The sequence below is a fragment of the Asparagus officinalis genome, chromosome 3 (genome assembly GCF_001876935.1).
Source record: "Asparagus officinalis chromosome 3, Aspof.V1, whole genome shotgun sequence".
Classification (NCBI taxonomy): domain Eukaryota; kingdom Viridiplantae; phylum Streptophyta; class Magnoliopsida; order Asparagales; family Asparagaceae; genus Asparagus; species Asparagus officinalis.
Genome location: NC_033796.1, coordinates 8327662 through 8343111, shown reverse-complemented (window position 1 = coordinate 8343111; position 15450 = coordinate 8327662). Strand labels below are relative to the sequence as shown.

At 35.4% G+C, this 15450-nt stretch overlaps 2 protein-coding genes across 3 annotated transcripts; both read left to right on the top strand.

Moving 5' to 3' along the window:
• Positions 314-6727, top strand: LOC109832856 (armadillo repeat-containing protein 6). 2 transcript variants are annotated; one of them, XM_020400314.1, is made up of 8 exons: positions 314-558; positions 1870-2154; positions 2508-2791; positions 3683-3814; positions 4687-4809; positions 4892-4999; positions 5133-5311; positions 6403-6727. In XM_020400314.1, exons 1-8 carry the CDS (start codon positions 417-419, stop codon positions 6524-6526), a joined length of 1377 nt encoding a protein of 458 aa, XP_020255903.1. In that variant the 5' UTR covers positions 314-416; the 3' UTR covers positions 6527-6727. The 2 variants fall into 2 exon arrangements, with proteins under 2 accessions (XP_020255903.1, XP_020255904.1); XM_020400315.1 differs by lacking the exon at positions 1870-2154.
• On the top strand, positions 11658-15450 carry LOC109832855 (UDP-galactose/UDP-glucose transporter 3-like). The gene is made up of 7 exons (XM_020400313.1): positions 11658-11836; positions 11926-12023; positions 12119-12258; positions 13340-13370; positions 14130-14233; positions 14635-14756; positions 14853-15450. Exons 1-7 carry the CDS (start codon positions 11730-11732, stop codon positions 15253-15255), a joined length of 1005 nt encoding a protein of 334 aa, XP_020255902.1. The 5' UTR covers positions 11658-11729; the 3' UTR covers positions 15256-15450.

Here is a 15450-nt window from a genome sequence, read left to right as displayed (position 1 = left end):
TAAAAAAATAAAAAAACAAAAAAATCCGGGCCGGCCCGGTGTCCGGCCCGGTCGGGCCCGGGCCCGGGCCCGGCCCGGACCACCCGGGCCCGGGTCCGGGCTTGGGTTTTGCCCGGCCCGGGCCCGGTTTTCCGGGCCGGGCCGGCCCGGATGGACAGCCCTAATTTTGCCTATGCATAAGTATGCACGCATCGCGTGGCACCGGAATATTATTAGTTGATTATCAAGTAAACGGGTTCAGATATTTCGGATATCCTCCGCAAACCAGCCCGGCCCAATGTTTAAATCAAAAAGAGGGAACACAATCGCTAATCGGAAATTACACTTTCACTCCCCCACACTCGCTCCCTCCCCCGATTCATTTTCCGCTTGCTTTGATTTTGCTCCACCAAAGATTCAACAATCGAAACCCTAAAATGAGCTCCAAATCGCGCGCCATCTCTCAGCAAGCATTCGAATCGCTAGTTACGGAGAACATCGAAGATCTGGGCATGGATCCGGATGAAGCTCTTGAGGACGCCGTCCAAACCCTAACTCTCCAAGGCGTCGATCTCTCTGGTATGTTGAGAATAAAAGAAACCCTAGCCCTAGATCTGTACTTTTCGTGTTAACTCGTTGTATCAGAAGATCTAATGGAACTATGGAAGATGGTGAAGGTTTAAATTTCCCTGTACATCTGGTTGCAACAGCTTAGTTTTGGTAAATTTAAGAGAGTGTGTTTAGTTCACTAACTATCTATTGAAGAAATAATGGCTGCCACATAGTCAACCATGATTTTTCAAATCAATGGGAAAAAAGTACAGTCGGTATTGCATTGAGGTGCCTACGCATTTTCGTAATTATGGATTATAAAAGGATTTTTTTTTCCAAGAGGATTAAGAAATGAAAAGATGAAATTTTTAATCTTTGGCTTCTGAAAGAAATTACTTAGGTGAGCAAATCACAGTTATAGACTCAAGTCGGGCATAAGGGTTGAATAGAGAGGATATTTTTAGAGTGAATTTCTGTTTTAATGAACTCTGGTTGAATTATAGGGAGAAAATTATAGTAACTAAGAAGATTTTCATAGGTCAGAGCCAAATGGATCTGCCTCACCAAAACCTTGAAAACATGGAGAGTGGAATGCTCAAAAGAACCCATGGATTTTCTTTTCTAGAAGCATTTGGGCTCTAAAAAAACAATCAAGGTAAGCAATAAACAAGAGAGGTTGTAGGTGAGAATGTGTGCAGGAACGAGATAGTGGTCTACCAATAATAACTGGGAGTCAGCAACTCCGAATTGCTCACGAGAGACAAGGAACATATTACAATAAACGAACAACTTTTATGGTATAAAGGACTGAGATGCGCTTCCACAATGTCTTAGGCTCGTAGAAGAAATGTGCATCATATAGAAAACAAGGGACTTTAACAAGTTTGCTGTGTCACATATAAGATTACGACTATCTACTCCAAGCAATTCATTGCATTTGAACACAGGTTTTGTAATCACATTTGCACAACAAGTTGTTTATAGAATTAGATGGCAATGTGAATGGCATACAAATTAAAAATCTACATTCTATGCCGAACCTTATATATAGGTTTACTATCTTTTGTTGTCATTTGTTGTATCTGAAGCTCTAACAAGTTTTATTATTCGAAAAAAAGAAAAAAGAAAAAACAAGCACTGAACTACCACAAATAGCCTTATGCGTTTCATAAAAGAACAAATCCAAACACATCAACTTTGTTTTACTAATCGATGTTATCCTAAATCACTATATAAAATTGTTTTGTTTTCCATATTTGACCTTTACCATATAATCTTTGATTTAATGTGGGTTATTTTAAGTCCGAAACCTTCTAAAACAAATTTGTCTTTTTTCAGGAATCATAAAATGCATCCCTGGAGTTAATGGTGTTGGGGACCATCCTATTATGCAGCCACTAGATAAGCTTAGGGAAATTTCTAAAGCAATTAATGAGACCATCAACCTCGAGGAGTTGATTGAGCTGCTCAATAAGCTCTATGATCTCTCCACTGAAGCTCCAGAAAATGCATCTATAGCAATAAGGAATGGAGGGGTGGAGCTTGTCATCTCCATATGCTCTAATATTAGATCTGAGAAGCCTCTTATTTCAGCTTTGAAGGCATTGAGTTCTATCATCCCTGGTAAGAAGTCAGGATTAAAACCTCAAACCCATTTTTTTAAATATAGATTCACAGTCAATAGCTGTTTAGGTATTAATGACACTGGCCTTGAATATTTAGATTTTATTTTGTTCTTAATCCAATTCCATTTTCTTTTGTTTCTGTGAGTTTATAGACTTTCAAAGTTAAGGTCTTGTTATAGTTTGGTTGCAAGATGATTTTTTATGCAGAAGAAAATAATAGTGGACATACTCAAATAAATAAAACAGGAATTTGAAAATCATGCTCCCAGTTGAAGCTTCATTTATATATAGAGAATATTGTACCTCTCAACTTTGAAGAATGTTAGATGACATCTTCATTTTATGTTTCAGACGTCCAAAGTACAGAAACTTTTCGGCAGAGTGATGGACCAAAAATTGTCATGGATATTCTCAACAACCACCACCAAAACATTGACATATTAGATGGTGGTTTGTCTGTCATTGCAGCAGCTGCAACTTGCAATGAAGTCCTCAAAGAACAATTCGTAGACTTGAAAGTTGATGAACTTTTTCTACAGATTATGGGGGAACATTCTAAAGACACTCCACAAAGCTTATATGATGCCATTCGTGTACTTTTAACACCTGATGATAATCGTGTGGTGGCTTCTCAAGTATGTAAATGCTAACATGGCTACTCATTGCGTATCTTAATTATTTCCTCTTAGGATAATTTTTTTTAATCTCGTCCTATAGTAGCATGGATATTGTTTAAATAGTTTACTAATTTTCATAAAATCAAACACACTTTGTATTTTTTTTTTCAATAATGTAATTTCTGTTACTGGACTACTTTTATAATTGTTTAGAAGTATGGCAAAATGTTCAAATGGTCTATTACTTACATAAAAGATGAATATGCTTTGTTCCAGATCATAGATTGTAAAGTGTGTTGCACTTGCTTCTAAAAAAATTTGTAGCCAAATCTTACCTTTTCAATTTCAATGTCTTACAATTCATATGATAGATACACTCAGTTAAAGTGGATTTACACCATGTCAATTGTCAAGTACCCATAAACCAAAACTAAGTGTTCTAAAGTTCTTTTGCACGTACAATTAAACAAGCACAAAATGAACAACCTAGGTAGCATTTTGGTTGCTTTATCAGTGTATAATGTTTAAGACCCAACAAAAGTTATTTACTGAGAGATATTAAGCGCATATATCTTGGATCCGAAATTCCTATTCCACGAAGTGTATGTCTAAGCGAAAGTGCCATTTTCTACTATCCTTTTCTTGCCTACTTGATGTTTTGAGAAAATATTTTAAAAACATGAATTTTGGTTTATATGAACTTTAATAATGTAATTTGACTTCAACCAAATTAATTGAAAATATGGATTTTACCTCATCAAATTTCAGTGGGAAGGATTTTACCTCCAATTCCAAATCCTTCCCAAAGCACTCAAGTTAACCTCAAGATTTATTGGATATTCTCCATTGACACAGTCATTAGTTATGTGTTAATCTAATCCTATCTTTACATGGATATATGATATTCAGGTTTTTGGATATGCTCGAAGATTTGCCAAGCTTGGAATTGCAAATGCTCTCATTGGTGCACTCCAGGGAGGACAGCGCAGTTCATCTAGTTTAATTTCAGCATGCATTGCTTTAAAGGCAGTTGCTGTTAATGTATGTTTCTTTACCCTGTTCTTTAAAAATCACAGCATCAGGAAAAAATTGTCTGAAGTTAGTGACTCGATATCCATGAATCACTTTTGAATTGCCACTTTATTCTTGTACATAATCATTCTTCTGTTTATTATTGAACAACACTTGAATTTTAAATGGTAGTTTCAACCATTGAGGGGCACATTCTCGATATCAGCTTTTGTAGACTTCAGTAGGTTGCTTGCAGTCATGGTTAAGAACTTAAGATTACAAAAGTCAATGTCTATACATCCGCATGTTAGCTAGCTATTATTGGCTAAGACATTTTTCTTCAAATACCAGTTGAATCCTTAAAACTGTATGTAGCAGAAGTAAGCTTTGTGCTATAGTTCCAAATGAATATAGTTACTAGTCTTAGTTGCTATAGCCATATAGTATTTATATATCTATAGCACTTGTTCGCATGTTTAGGGCGATCATAATATATGTTCAAGGGCGTATTTATAACATCATAGGCCCTAGTCATTCTAGATACCATTTAATAATAAGACAATAAATAAAGTAGAATATTAGATGCAGATGACACGAACAATTGTAAAACCGTACTTCCAGAATATGAAGATTGGATATAATGCATGTACAACAAAATGGGGGGAAATGTAGAATATTAACATCCAAAACATACAACTAGCCTTTTGAGTGGAAATTTGATTTTCCTTTTAACAACTTAGAATTTCTCATATTGTGATTTGGCTGTAGTTTATCTATTGTGTGTAGTGTAACTGTATGATCTAGGATGTGTTTTTCTAAATATATTTTCCTAGTCGTTTTCGTTTACTTTGCTATATTGAAACTCCTATATTTTTTCTTGTGCTCTCTCTTTTTTCCTGCAGGATGAAATTTGCCGATCAATATCTGAAAATGGCGGAATAGATGCAATTTTCCAATTTATAGATGGCAGTGGCGAATATAACAACAAGGCTGTGGCTCGAGCTTGTTGTTCTTTGTTATCTAAGGTCTTAACAGCTTCTCATTTTGATATTGAACTACAAATAAATTGATAGGTGTATTTATGTGTTAACCATTTTTTATTTGTAGCTGGCAGGAAGTGATGATAACAAAACTGCTATAGTTCAGAAGGGTGGTCTTGATAGACTAATTAAACTATCATCCAGATTTTCGGATGATCCCTCTGTTCTCCAAGAGGTATTTGATGAGATACTAAGCATAACACCTGACTTTTATTTTTCATCGATATACAATATTCATGGGCAGCACTCCCATAGTTTTCTGTGCCTTTATCATGCAAATTAATAACTGAGAATGCTTTGTTGTGTAGGTTATGTCTACTATTGGTATACTCTCACTCAGATCCCCTGAGAATGCTGCTCGTGCTGTTGAAGCTGGTGCTGGAGATCTGGCAATCCAGTCAATGCAGAAGTTACCTGCTGCATATCAGATGCAACGACAGTCTTGTCTTATGATCCGCAATCTTGTGGCTAGGAACCCAGAAAACAGGTTGTTTTTCAGTACCAGTTCTCATGGATTAATTTTTGTTAAATACTTCCGATCTTACAATGAGGCCAGGTGAGCATATTCCTTGACTGAAAGCAGTCTCAATGATCAGCAATGCCAGTGGGTACTTTGTTTTTGAATTTATCAGAAACAACTTGACTGAAAGCAGTCTCAATGATCAGCAATGCCAGTGGGTACTTTGTTTTTGAATTTATCAGAAACAAATAAAAAAATCTGACATGTAGCATACAGCAATGCCAGTGGGTACTTTGTTTTTGAATTTATCAGAAACAAATAAAAAAATCTGACATGTAGCATACTCTGTCAACTCAAGAAGTCCTATCCTTTTAAAGAGTGGCCTGTGATTGCCGAGATAATCTTTGATAAGTGCATTCAGTGAAATCTGGTGAAGCCGTTAGAAGTTAACATGAACATATAAATTATCCTTGTGTGGTTGAGGTAGCGATTTTACGCAAAGTAATAAATCTATTGGTAAAGTAAGCATCAAAGAGCTGGATATAGCCAGATTCTGGAACCATAGAAAGCTCTTGACCAGCATCCCTGCTTTTTATTCAATCTGGTATGAGGGTATCTGCTTAGAAGGTTGACTAATTGTTGAGGAAATAATTAGTAACTCCTTGGAGCTGGCATTGAGGAAATAATTAGCAACTCCTTTGAGCTGGCATTGCTTTTATAATTTGCACTTCTCGAGGTTGAGTTATAATTTATCAGTCAAATTAATTATCTAATTTGTCAGTCCTTTGAGTGGCATGGTATAAGTGACTGTATAACTTCTTGGTTATCTATCAAGGTAGATTTTCTCTTATGTAGCAAGAGCTCTTGTGTTTGTTTACTTTTGTTTCTTGGGATTATCTATGCTTTCTTGGTTCAAACTACAAAGTCCGTTTGCGACTAAATCTATGCTTCCTTGGTTCAAACTACAAGGTCCGTTTGCAAAAAAAAAAGGGCTAAAGTAAACTTAGATTCCGCTTGGTCATGTTTCATGTATCATTTTAATGCGTATTACTTACACATATATCGCATGCCCGATTTTGGTCAAATTCTCTGAGTTTTTGTTCTGTGACCTGCTGCAGGACCATTCTTTTGAACAACGGCATTGAGAAGTTGATAAGGAAAGCCAAGGGAAGCCATCAAAGCTGCAAAGATGCTGCAACTGCCGCACTGAGAGATCTCGGATTGGATGATTACAACGCATAACATAACCTAGGCGCACGACATTGGCAATGAATCTTCATCCTTGGAAATCCGAAGTCTTGATTTTCATTTGTTTTGGTCATGAAAGATAGTAAAGTTTCTAAGGGATGAAGCTCATTTCTCTGTACATTTTGATTGCAATCAGATAGTAAAGTTTTGTGATCTGGATTAATGAAAAGTAAAAGTTTGAAGTTTTTCTGTCTACATACTTGACTACTTTTGTGCTTTTGTTGCAGCGAATTGTTTTTGATGCCGTGGATAGCGAGTGGATCGTTGGAGATGCAGTAACGATCATAAAACCTAGGCTTCAAGGTTTAATATAGTTTCTTTTACCGATTAAGTTTTGTATATGCTATGATTTTTATAACTCTTTTGTTACCAAGTAGTACACAAATGTTTATTTATACTAGTTTTTGTGCACGTGAAATGCTCGTGGTCAAATATTAAAATTATTTATTATTTATTTATTTTTTACTATAAAATAAGTCAGATTCATTTTGATTTAAAATCTATAATATGGATTATTTCATTTGTCATAAATTTTATTTAAATATTTTTTAAAAATTTTGCAAAATAGATTTGTGTGTTAAACTGAGATCAATATACTTTGATATACTTGCATACACAATATTATTTTTTTTAAAATTTGTATATATCAAACTTCATGTAACATATTTGTTTATTGGATCAAATCATCGTTCTCCAACTAACACGTTAATTTAGACCTGATGCCTTACCTCGGTGGAGGCGAGCTCGATAGCGGCGAAGTGCGAAGAGTCGGTGGCAACACTGAGCGGGGACGGCAAGCACAGGCTGCGACGATTTCGGGAGGTGGAGAGGAGGGGGGAGGTGATGGCGAGGCAGACGTCGAGGGCTTGATCGATCTCCGGAGGCGGCGATGAACCTGAGGGCTGAGCTCGAATGCCGTCGGAGGCGTGGCTGAGATTTGTGTGTTAAACTGAGATCAATATACTTTGATATACTTGCATACACAATATTATTTTTTTTAAAATTTGTATATATCAAACTTCATGTAACATATTTGTTTATTGGATCAAATCATCGTTCTCCAATTTGTTTATTTTAGTCATAAAATATAGTGTTAAGTTTGAAAAAAAATATAATAATACATTGTTGTTGTGTTAATAAATATATAACCAAATACTTAATATTAAGATAGTTTGTATAAGCTCAGCACAGAGCACATACTTTTCACAATACTACAAGATATCTTAATTATTGATAGATTTAAAAAATAAAGATTAATGATAATTCTAGTATAATTTTATATGACAAAAACATTCGCATAAGCATATTAAAAATTTTACGTGAAAATTCCTAATTTTACTCAAAAATTTAAGTTTTACTATAAAATATTCAAAAAAATTTATCTTTTATTCCTTCTTGTTTCATATTTAATTAAGCCGAGATCAATCGTTCTCCACTTTTATCTTTATCCCAGACAATTCTACAGTAATGTCTTCATCGTCTCAATCAATTATGATATCAATGCAGTATATAATAAAGAGTAAAAGATATGACAAGAGTCTAGAAATATATTAGGATATACTTGGATCAATCAAATTATATAATAAAGAGTAAAAGATATGACAAGAGTCTAGAAATATATTAGGATATACTTGGATCAATCAAATTATATTATTACTCATAATTGGTCTAGAAATATATTAGGATATACTTGGATCAATCAAATTATATTATTACTCATAATTGATATGTATCAAAGACAAAACGTGTTGATAATTTTAAACAATAAAATAGACTGTATGGGCGCTCTAACATAACTCTTTTACTGTAAACAACCCTCAGGATTAATTTTAAAAATCTCTTAGGGCCAGGAGTAAACAACTAACAAGTTTGTAGTGGAAGCTAGTGTAACGTAGTATATTCTTAAGAATTATTAATTTTTACTAAATTTATTTATAATGATAGGATCTCAGTATTAACTAACTACAAAGCATAGTACATTATTTTTTATTGGGCATTCAAGGCAGGCAGAGAACCCAAGTGAGTCTTCATCGCAACGAATATTATACAATGGAGACTGAGAAACTCTAGCAACTTAATTTGGGTATGCGGATATATTATAGATGGAGATCGAGAAGAGTGGTTTTGAAAACAGTGGGTGTGTGTGGGTAATTAATATGGTTTTTGTTTGTGTGATTTTCTTCGTTCATTTTCAATAAATCTGTGGTCTTATGAATATATATAGCTATAGTATTGCTACTCTCTTTTGGTTTTTCTGAAAGAGTTTGGGTGTAAAGAAAAAATTTTAAATTATCTAACCCGGTTAAAGTAGGATCACATAAGTTAACCCCATATGTGAAATTTATTTTAACCAACACCCATATGTAAGTATTACAATTTGCATTAAGATCTAAGATACATGTAAGATTCTCTTTGACTTTTATACATATAGCATCTATTTAAATAATAATAGTATAATTAAACTTGGTGATCTGAAAAAAGATCAAACATATAATATAATTAATTACTTTAAAATAATCTAATATAATCTAATAAGAAAAAAATAGATGAAAGTAATGTGAAAATTGTTGTAATTTTATAATTCATAATTTTTAAACAATCTAATCTAAAAAATAGATGAAAGTAATGTGAAAATTGTTGTAATTTTATAATTCATAATTTTTAAACAATCTAATCTAATCTAATAAGAAGAAAATAACAAAGACACATTTTATAATTCATAATTTTTAAACAATCTAATCTAATCTAATAAGAAGAAAATAACAAAGACACATACCTATTGAAGAGATGAAAGTGCTGCGAAAATTGTCGTAATTTCTTGATTAAAAAAAGATCAAACATACAATATAATTAATTGTTTTAAAATAATATAATCTAATCTAATAAGAAGAAAATAGATACGAAAGTCCTGTGAAAATTGTTGCTATTTCTTATTATGAAAAGATTAAATATAAAATATAATTAATTAAGATAATCTAATCTAATCTAATAAGAAGAAAATAACTATTTAAATAATAATAGTATAATTAAACTTTAAAACTAATTATGCACTACCGTGAACTACTTGAATTTTAGTCGGTGAGAGATCGTCACGTTGTGTCCTCAGATCGTAGCCGTTTGTTTTAATTTTCGTTTTTTATTTTTGAGAATGATTTTGTGTCTTTAATTTGTTTGGTAGATTTTACAGATACCATGTCCACATTATGTACATTTGTAAGTCTGCACTGCTCCTAGGTTCGATCTTTAGAGTAGACATTATTTTGCCTCTTCATCTTGTAAATATTTGTGAATTTGGCATTTAATAATTTCATTCGGGTTTACATTTCAATTTAAACTATATCATTATCTTCATACTATGTATATCTAATAAGAATTCATCAATTTATACTATGTATATCTAATAAGAATTCATCAATTTATATTATGTATATCTAATAAGAATTCATCAATTTATCAAATTACTCTTACTTAATGAATTAGTATTTGAATTTCAAGGGTATTTTTGTCTACCAAAAGATTTTCTCAAACTCGTGCTTTTAAAAGGAGTATGATTGCTTTCATATTTATAGTTTAAATGCTAAACTTACATAATTGTAAATTAATCTACTAGAGATTCTCTCCACAAGAAGAATCTTAGGAGTAGTGAGGTGGCACAATCTCCTCCACTCATTCAAATGGGGGATCACATTCACACGGGTTGATGAGTGCATAGGGATATACAATCATTTGAATGAGTGGAGGGGATTATGTCACCTCAATACCAAACACAACTTTTTATGCTTGGTACCAAGCATACTCATATTTTATGCTTGGTACCAAGCACAATTTTTGTGCTTGGTATTGAGGTGGCACGTACAATCCCCTCCACTCATTCAAATGTGGGACCATATTCACATGGGTTGAGGAATGCATGAGGATATGCAACCATTTGAATGGGTGGAGGGGATTGTGTCACCTCACTACCAATCATAATTTCCATGTGAAAAGTTCTATTCATTCAAAACCGTTAAAATTGATACGAGTGGATGAAGGGTCAAACGACGACGGGTTCACCCCAAACTTGGTGTGTTGGGGTTTTAGAATATGTAGAACAAGTTCAACGAAGCAGATTATTCATAATGTCGCTCAATCATGTGATTTTAGAGGCGTCATAGGAGGAAATCCCCTCCTATGACAAGGATACCCATTAATCTCATATGAGATTAATGGGTATCCTTGTCATAGGAGGGGATTTCCTCCTTTGACGCCTCTAAAATCACATGATTGAGCGACATTGTGGATGATCCGCTCCGTTGAACTTGATCTACATATTCTAAATTCCCAACACACCAAGTTTGTGATGAACCCGTCGTCGTTTGACCCTTCATCCACTCGTGTCAATTTTAACGGTTTCGAATGAATAGAACTTTTCACATGGCTCGACGGAGGGTCAAATGACGACGAGTTCACCCCAAATTTAGTGTGTTGGGGTATTAGAATATGTAGATCACGTTCAAGGGTGCGGATCTTCCACAATGTAGATCACGTTCAACTAGTGTAACTTTCTTGTGAAATAAATGAGAGCATCCAGATGGTTGAATGCGACTCCGGGATGGCATTTAAGAAGTTACACGAACCAACCACAGGAAATATCCTGAACAAACAATTAGAACTTATAATTTAGAAATAGTAAAGATTAAAAAAGTCATATTTGCAAAAAAAACATGCTGAATATGGTTATTCTCACTTTAATACCCCCCGAAATTTACACCATTTTAAATTTCATATCCTGAAGGATATCTTTTCTCTCAAAAAATATCCAAAGTTAAAAATATATATATAACAATTTTGTTACCCCTTGTTAAGTCATTTTAGTCGTCATAAGTTAGATTTTGTTAAAGTTTGGGGTATCTTTTTGGCACCAAAATGGTATATGCAAGGTAGCAAACTATGGGGTAATTAAGTGCAAATAACCCTACTAAATAACTAGAATGGACCCGGGCCGATACGATGGACCCGCCCACCAGAAGACCCACGTCGTAGGAACCAATCAGACCTTACCTTCTCCCTTCCCTCCAATAAAGTCCTTCCACGTGTCCCTAATTACGTTGTCCTTCCCCTTGGACCCGCCTTCTTTTTTCTTCTTCTTCGCCTCTCGCTACCCCCGTTTTAGATCCGGAAAATTAAAACCCGAAAAAGTCAACATCCGACCCGTTAAATGGAAGCGGCCGGACATGGCGGATTCGGGCGCGTCCTCATCCTCGTGTTCTGCGTCGCCGGCATCTGGTCCTCTTACATCACCCAAGGCGTTCTACAAGAAACCTTGTATGCTTTTTTTTTTTCACCTTACCAAAGTTCCTTTGTTTTTTCAATCAAAACTAGGGTTTTAGTTTGATCCATGTATTTTTGTTCAGATCGACGAAGAGATTCGGTCCTGAAGGGAAACGATTCGAGCACCTGGCGTTCTTGAATCTCGCGCAGAATGTAGTGTGCTTGTTCTGGTCGCTGATCAGTGAGTAAATTTTGAGAAATTTGAGTGAATTTAGTTGATGGGTTTCTTGATTTTTTTTTTTTTGGTTGGCGATTGATTGATTGTTGGGATTGTAGTGTTGACGGTTTGGCCGAGCAGGAGGGGATCATCGGGCGGTGGGGCCCCTTGGTGGAGCTACTGGAGTGCAAGCGTGACGAACACGATTGGGCCGGCGATGGGGATCGAGGCGTTGAAGTACATTAGTTATCCCGCTCAGGTTTGTTTGATGTCCGTTAGGAATTTTCACTTTAATGCGGGAATGCTTTGGTTGCTTTGTCGCCCTTGACTGTTCTTGGTTATAAGCATCGAGTCTAGCTCTTTGGTTTGATGATGCTCTGGTCATTTCAAGGTGTTAGGTAGATAACAGAGTTTTACCGGAAATTAAGGTAATTTGGTGCTCTGTAGACTGTAGCTATGCCTGTAAAGGATTTCTTCTATGGCGTTGGAAGAAGCTGGATATAGTGTCTTAATTTTAAGAACAGCATGAAAAGTTTGCACATTTGTGAATATCGGACAGGATTGGACATGTGGGCATTGTCGGATGCTGTCATGCATGCTTACTTTTGGATGAGGGAAGTGCAGCTTGCTGAGTTTATTGACTGCTAGGGACAATCACTCCAATTTCTCGAGCTGGATGTAAACTTAAACCTATAGTGTGGTTATGATTATTCAATCACGGTTACCTCATCAACCGTGCAGTTTAGGCTTGAGGTTACAACTAACGATCTTGTAAAATTTCACCTAGAAGTGCAGCTCAGAATAAGGATGAATTGATACTCTTCTTTTAGGACTTGCATTCTGTTGAAGGCACTAAGCCCCGACAACAAATGAAAGCAAGTTCTGAAAAGCACCCCCAGGATCGAAGAAGGATATTGTAACTCAGTCATATTGTTAGGATGACCTTTCCTCTGATATGTACATTATTCCATTTGTAGCGAAATTCCTAATTTGATAGCTTGTTGTTACCTTATCATTTTATTTAGTTTCGGATATACTCCTTATACTATCACGCAATTATGGATAAAGCCCTGTAGTTCTATTGGTGGATATTTACCCCCTCAGAGAACTTTTCTTACTCTTTAAGGGTCAAAAAAAAAAAAATTCTCTCAGCCGGCATGTTCGCACATGGGCGAATAGTACAGGAGGTCTATTCGGACCAATAGAACTACAGGTGGTCTCTCCGCAACTAGACGATAGTACAAGGGGGTCTATCTGCAATTAACCCTTTAAATTAGAAAGGGAGAGCACAAATTATTATTTCATAATCTTACTAATTCTCTTTGTTTTTATGCGTGCAGGTTTTGGCAAAATCGTCAAAGATGATTCCTGGTGAGTAAATTTTCTTTCAATGTGATGTGAGATAAAGGAGAATGCGTGCAACTTTGTTCCTTCTGAACATTGTGAGTAGTTCTGATTATTTGTATGATGAGATTTTTTTCTGACAGTTAAAATTGAAGCATCAATGCTAATTCGTAAAGTTGAATATCTACCTGACCAATGACATGAAATTGTTTCATATCTTGGAACCAGTTGACCCTCCAAGGTTTACGACTGTTGTAGTTGTATGTGCAATGTTAAAAATTAAATGTATGTACTTATCAAGAAGGCAGTTATATACTTTATTAAGAGTTCTTTTTATTTTAATTTACATCATCCTGATGACACATCACTGAATCAAAATGAATCAATCCACATATTATATCCTGCTAACTTCAGTTCTCACTATTTCCCGCAAAATTGTAAGCTGTATTTGCTGTTGCTCCTTTTTCTGTTTGGAAAATCATTTGTTTGGCAACAAACATCGTCCTTTCTGTATATTTGGATGTCATTTTTTTCCGTTAAAGACCATTATCTAAGTCCTAGAGGAAGTCATTCGACATGCACTTATATAAACTTTTCAGAATTGTTACCACACTACACGTAAGATATGTGTAGCTGCTGCCTGTGTCAAAGTATATTCAGTTGCATGAAATTTCAATAATTATTATGTATATCTGAACTTTGAATTTTACAAGCTATCTTGTTCACTCAAAAGTGACTAACTGTAACTGACATCTTGGTTTTGCGTTCTATGACTTTTTTTTACAGTTATGCTGATGGGCGCTCTAGTATATGGTATTAACTACACTATCCCGGAGTACATATGCACCTTCCTTGTTGCTGGAGGAGTTTCAGCATTTGCACTATCAAAGGTTTGTCGTTTACTATCTTATACTTTTTACGAGGAAATCCTAAGGTATATAGTTTCTTGATTGCAAAACCGCGCAGTCGATATCTGCGATATGCTTCAATGGCTGTTGCTAGTTGAAACACCATGCCAGTAAATATCTTTGTGATACTATTGCAAAATTAGTAACACCGTGATACTATGTGGCCTTCGCTTGCTCCATGCTTGGAAATCAGATACTAAAAAAATTCATCATTACCCCTTCTATAAACAGGCATAATTAACATTGTGTGTCTTCTGTTTGATTGGAACCAAAGGGTGCTGGTGATAAAGCTTGTTTAATCTTGACATCTTGTAACACACATTTGTCTTCACAATGTTAGTGTGCAAAAACTCAGAAAATATTTTTATTTTTATCCATTGCAGACTAGCTCCAAGACCATAAGCAAGCTTGCACACCCAAACGCTCCTCTTGGTTATGGACTATGCTTTCTGAACTTAGCATTTGACGGTTTCACAAATGCTACTCAGGATTCCATAAAAGCGAAGTAAGCCCAAATCTTCAATTCCCCCTCATTTGTTCTCCACTTGCACTCAATTCAGGCACAGTTCCATAATTTCAAAACTTTTTGATGATTCTATAGGTACCCTAAGACAAGCGCTTGGGAAATAATGCTGGGTATGAATCTCTGGGGAACCATCTACAATGTGGTGTGTATGTTTGGTTGGCCTCAAGCGAGTGGTTATGAGGCAGTGAGATTTTGCCAAGAGCACCCTGAGGCAGCATGGGATATCCTAATGTATTGTTTGTGTGGAGCTGTAGGCCAAAACTTTATATTCCTCACTATCAGTCGCTTTGGTTCCCTAGCCAATACAACAATTACTACTACCCGAAAGTTCGTCAGCATTGTGGTTTCCTCTCTATTGAGCGGCAATCCCCTTTCTCCAAAGCAATGGGGGAGCGTGATTATGGTATTTTCTGGCCTTTCCTATCAAATTTTTCTCAAGTGGAGGAAGACTCAGAGGAAACAGAAGATGAAAACATGAGCATGTACTTTGATAGTTTTTAATCTTTTTGGTATGATATTGTCATCTATTCTTCCTTATTTGAATTGAGGGTTGGATCCTAACAGGGTTCTCGTTGTCAGTTTTAGGTAGAGTTTAGGCTGATAGATGCCTGTGAGGAAGGGGTATACATATGTACTTTAATTATATTCTAATGAAAATTTGAATTACTAGTTA

Excerpts from the sequence above, each read along its gene's own strand:
- LOC109832856 (XM_020400314.1), top strand. The coding sequence starts at position 417 with ATGAGCTCCAAATCGCGCGCCATCTCTCAGCAAGCATTCGAATCGCTA. Across the intron at positions 3,815-4,686 it reads TAAAGGCAGTTGCTGTTAAT|GATGAAATTTGCCGATCAAT; the intron begins GTATGTTTCTTT and ends TTTTTCCTGCAG. Across the intron at positions 5,000-5,132 it reads ATCCCTCTGTTCTCCAAGAG|GTTATGTCTACTATTGGTAT; the intron begins GTATTTGATGAG and ends TTTGTTGTGTAG.
- LOC109832855 (XM_020400313.1), top strand. The coding sequence starts at position 11,730 with ATGGAAGCGGCCGGACATGGCGGATTCGGGCGCGTCCTCATCCTCGTG. Across the intron at positions 11,837-11,925 it reads GGCGTTCTACAAGAAACCTT|ATCGACGAAGAGATTCGGTC; the intron begins GTATGCTTTTTT and ends ATTTTTGTTCAG. Across the intron at positions 12,259-13,339 it reads ACATTAGTTATCCCGCTCAG|GTTTTGGCAAAATCGTCAAA; the intron begins GTTTGTTTGATG and ends TTATGCGTGCAG.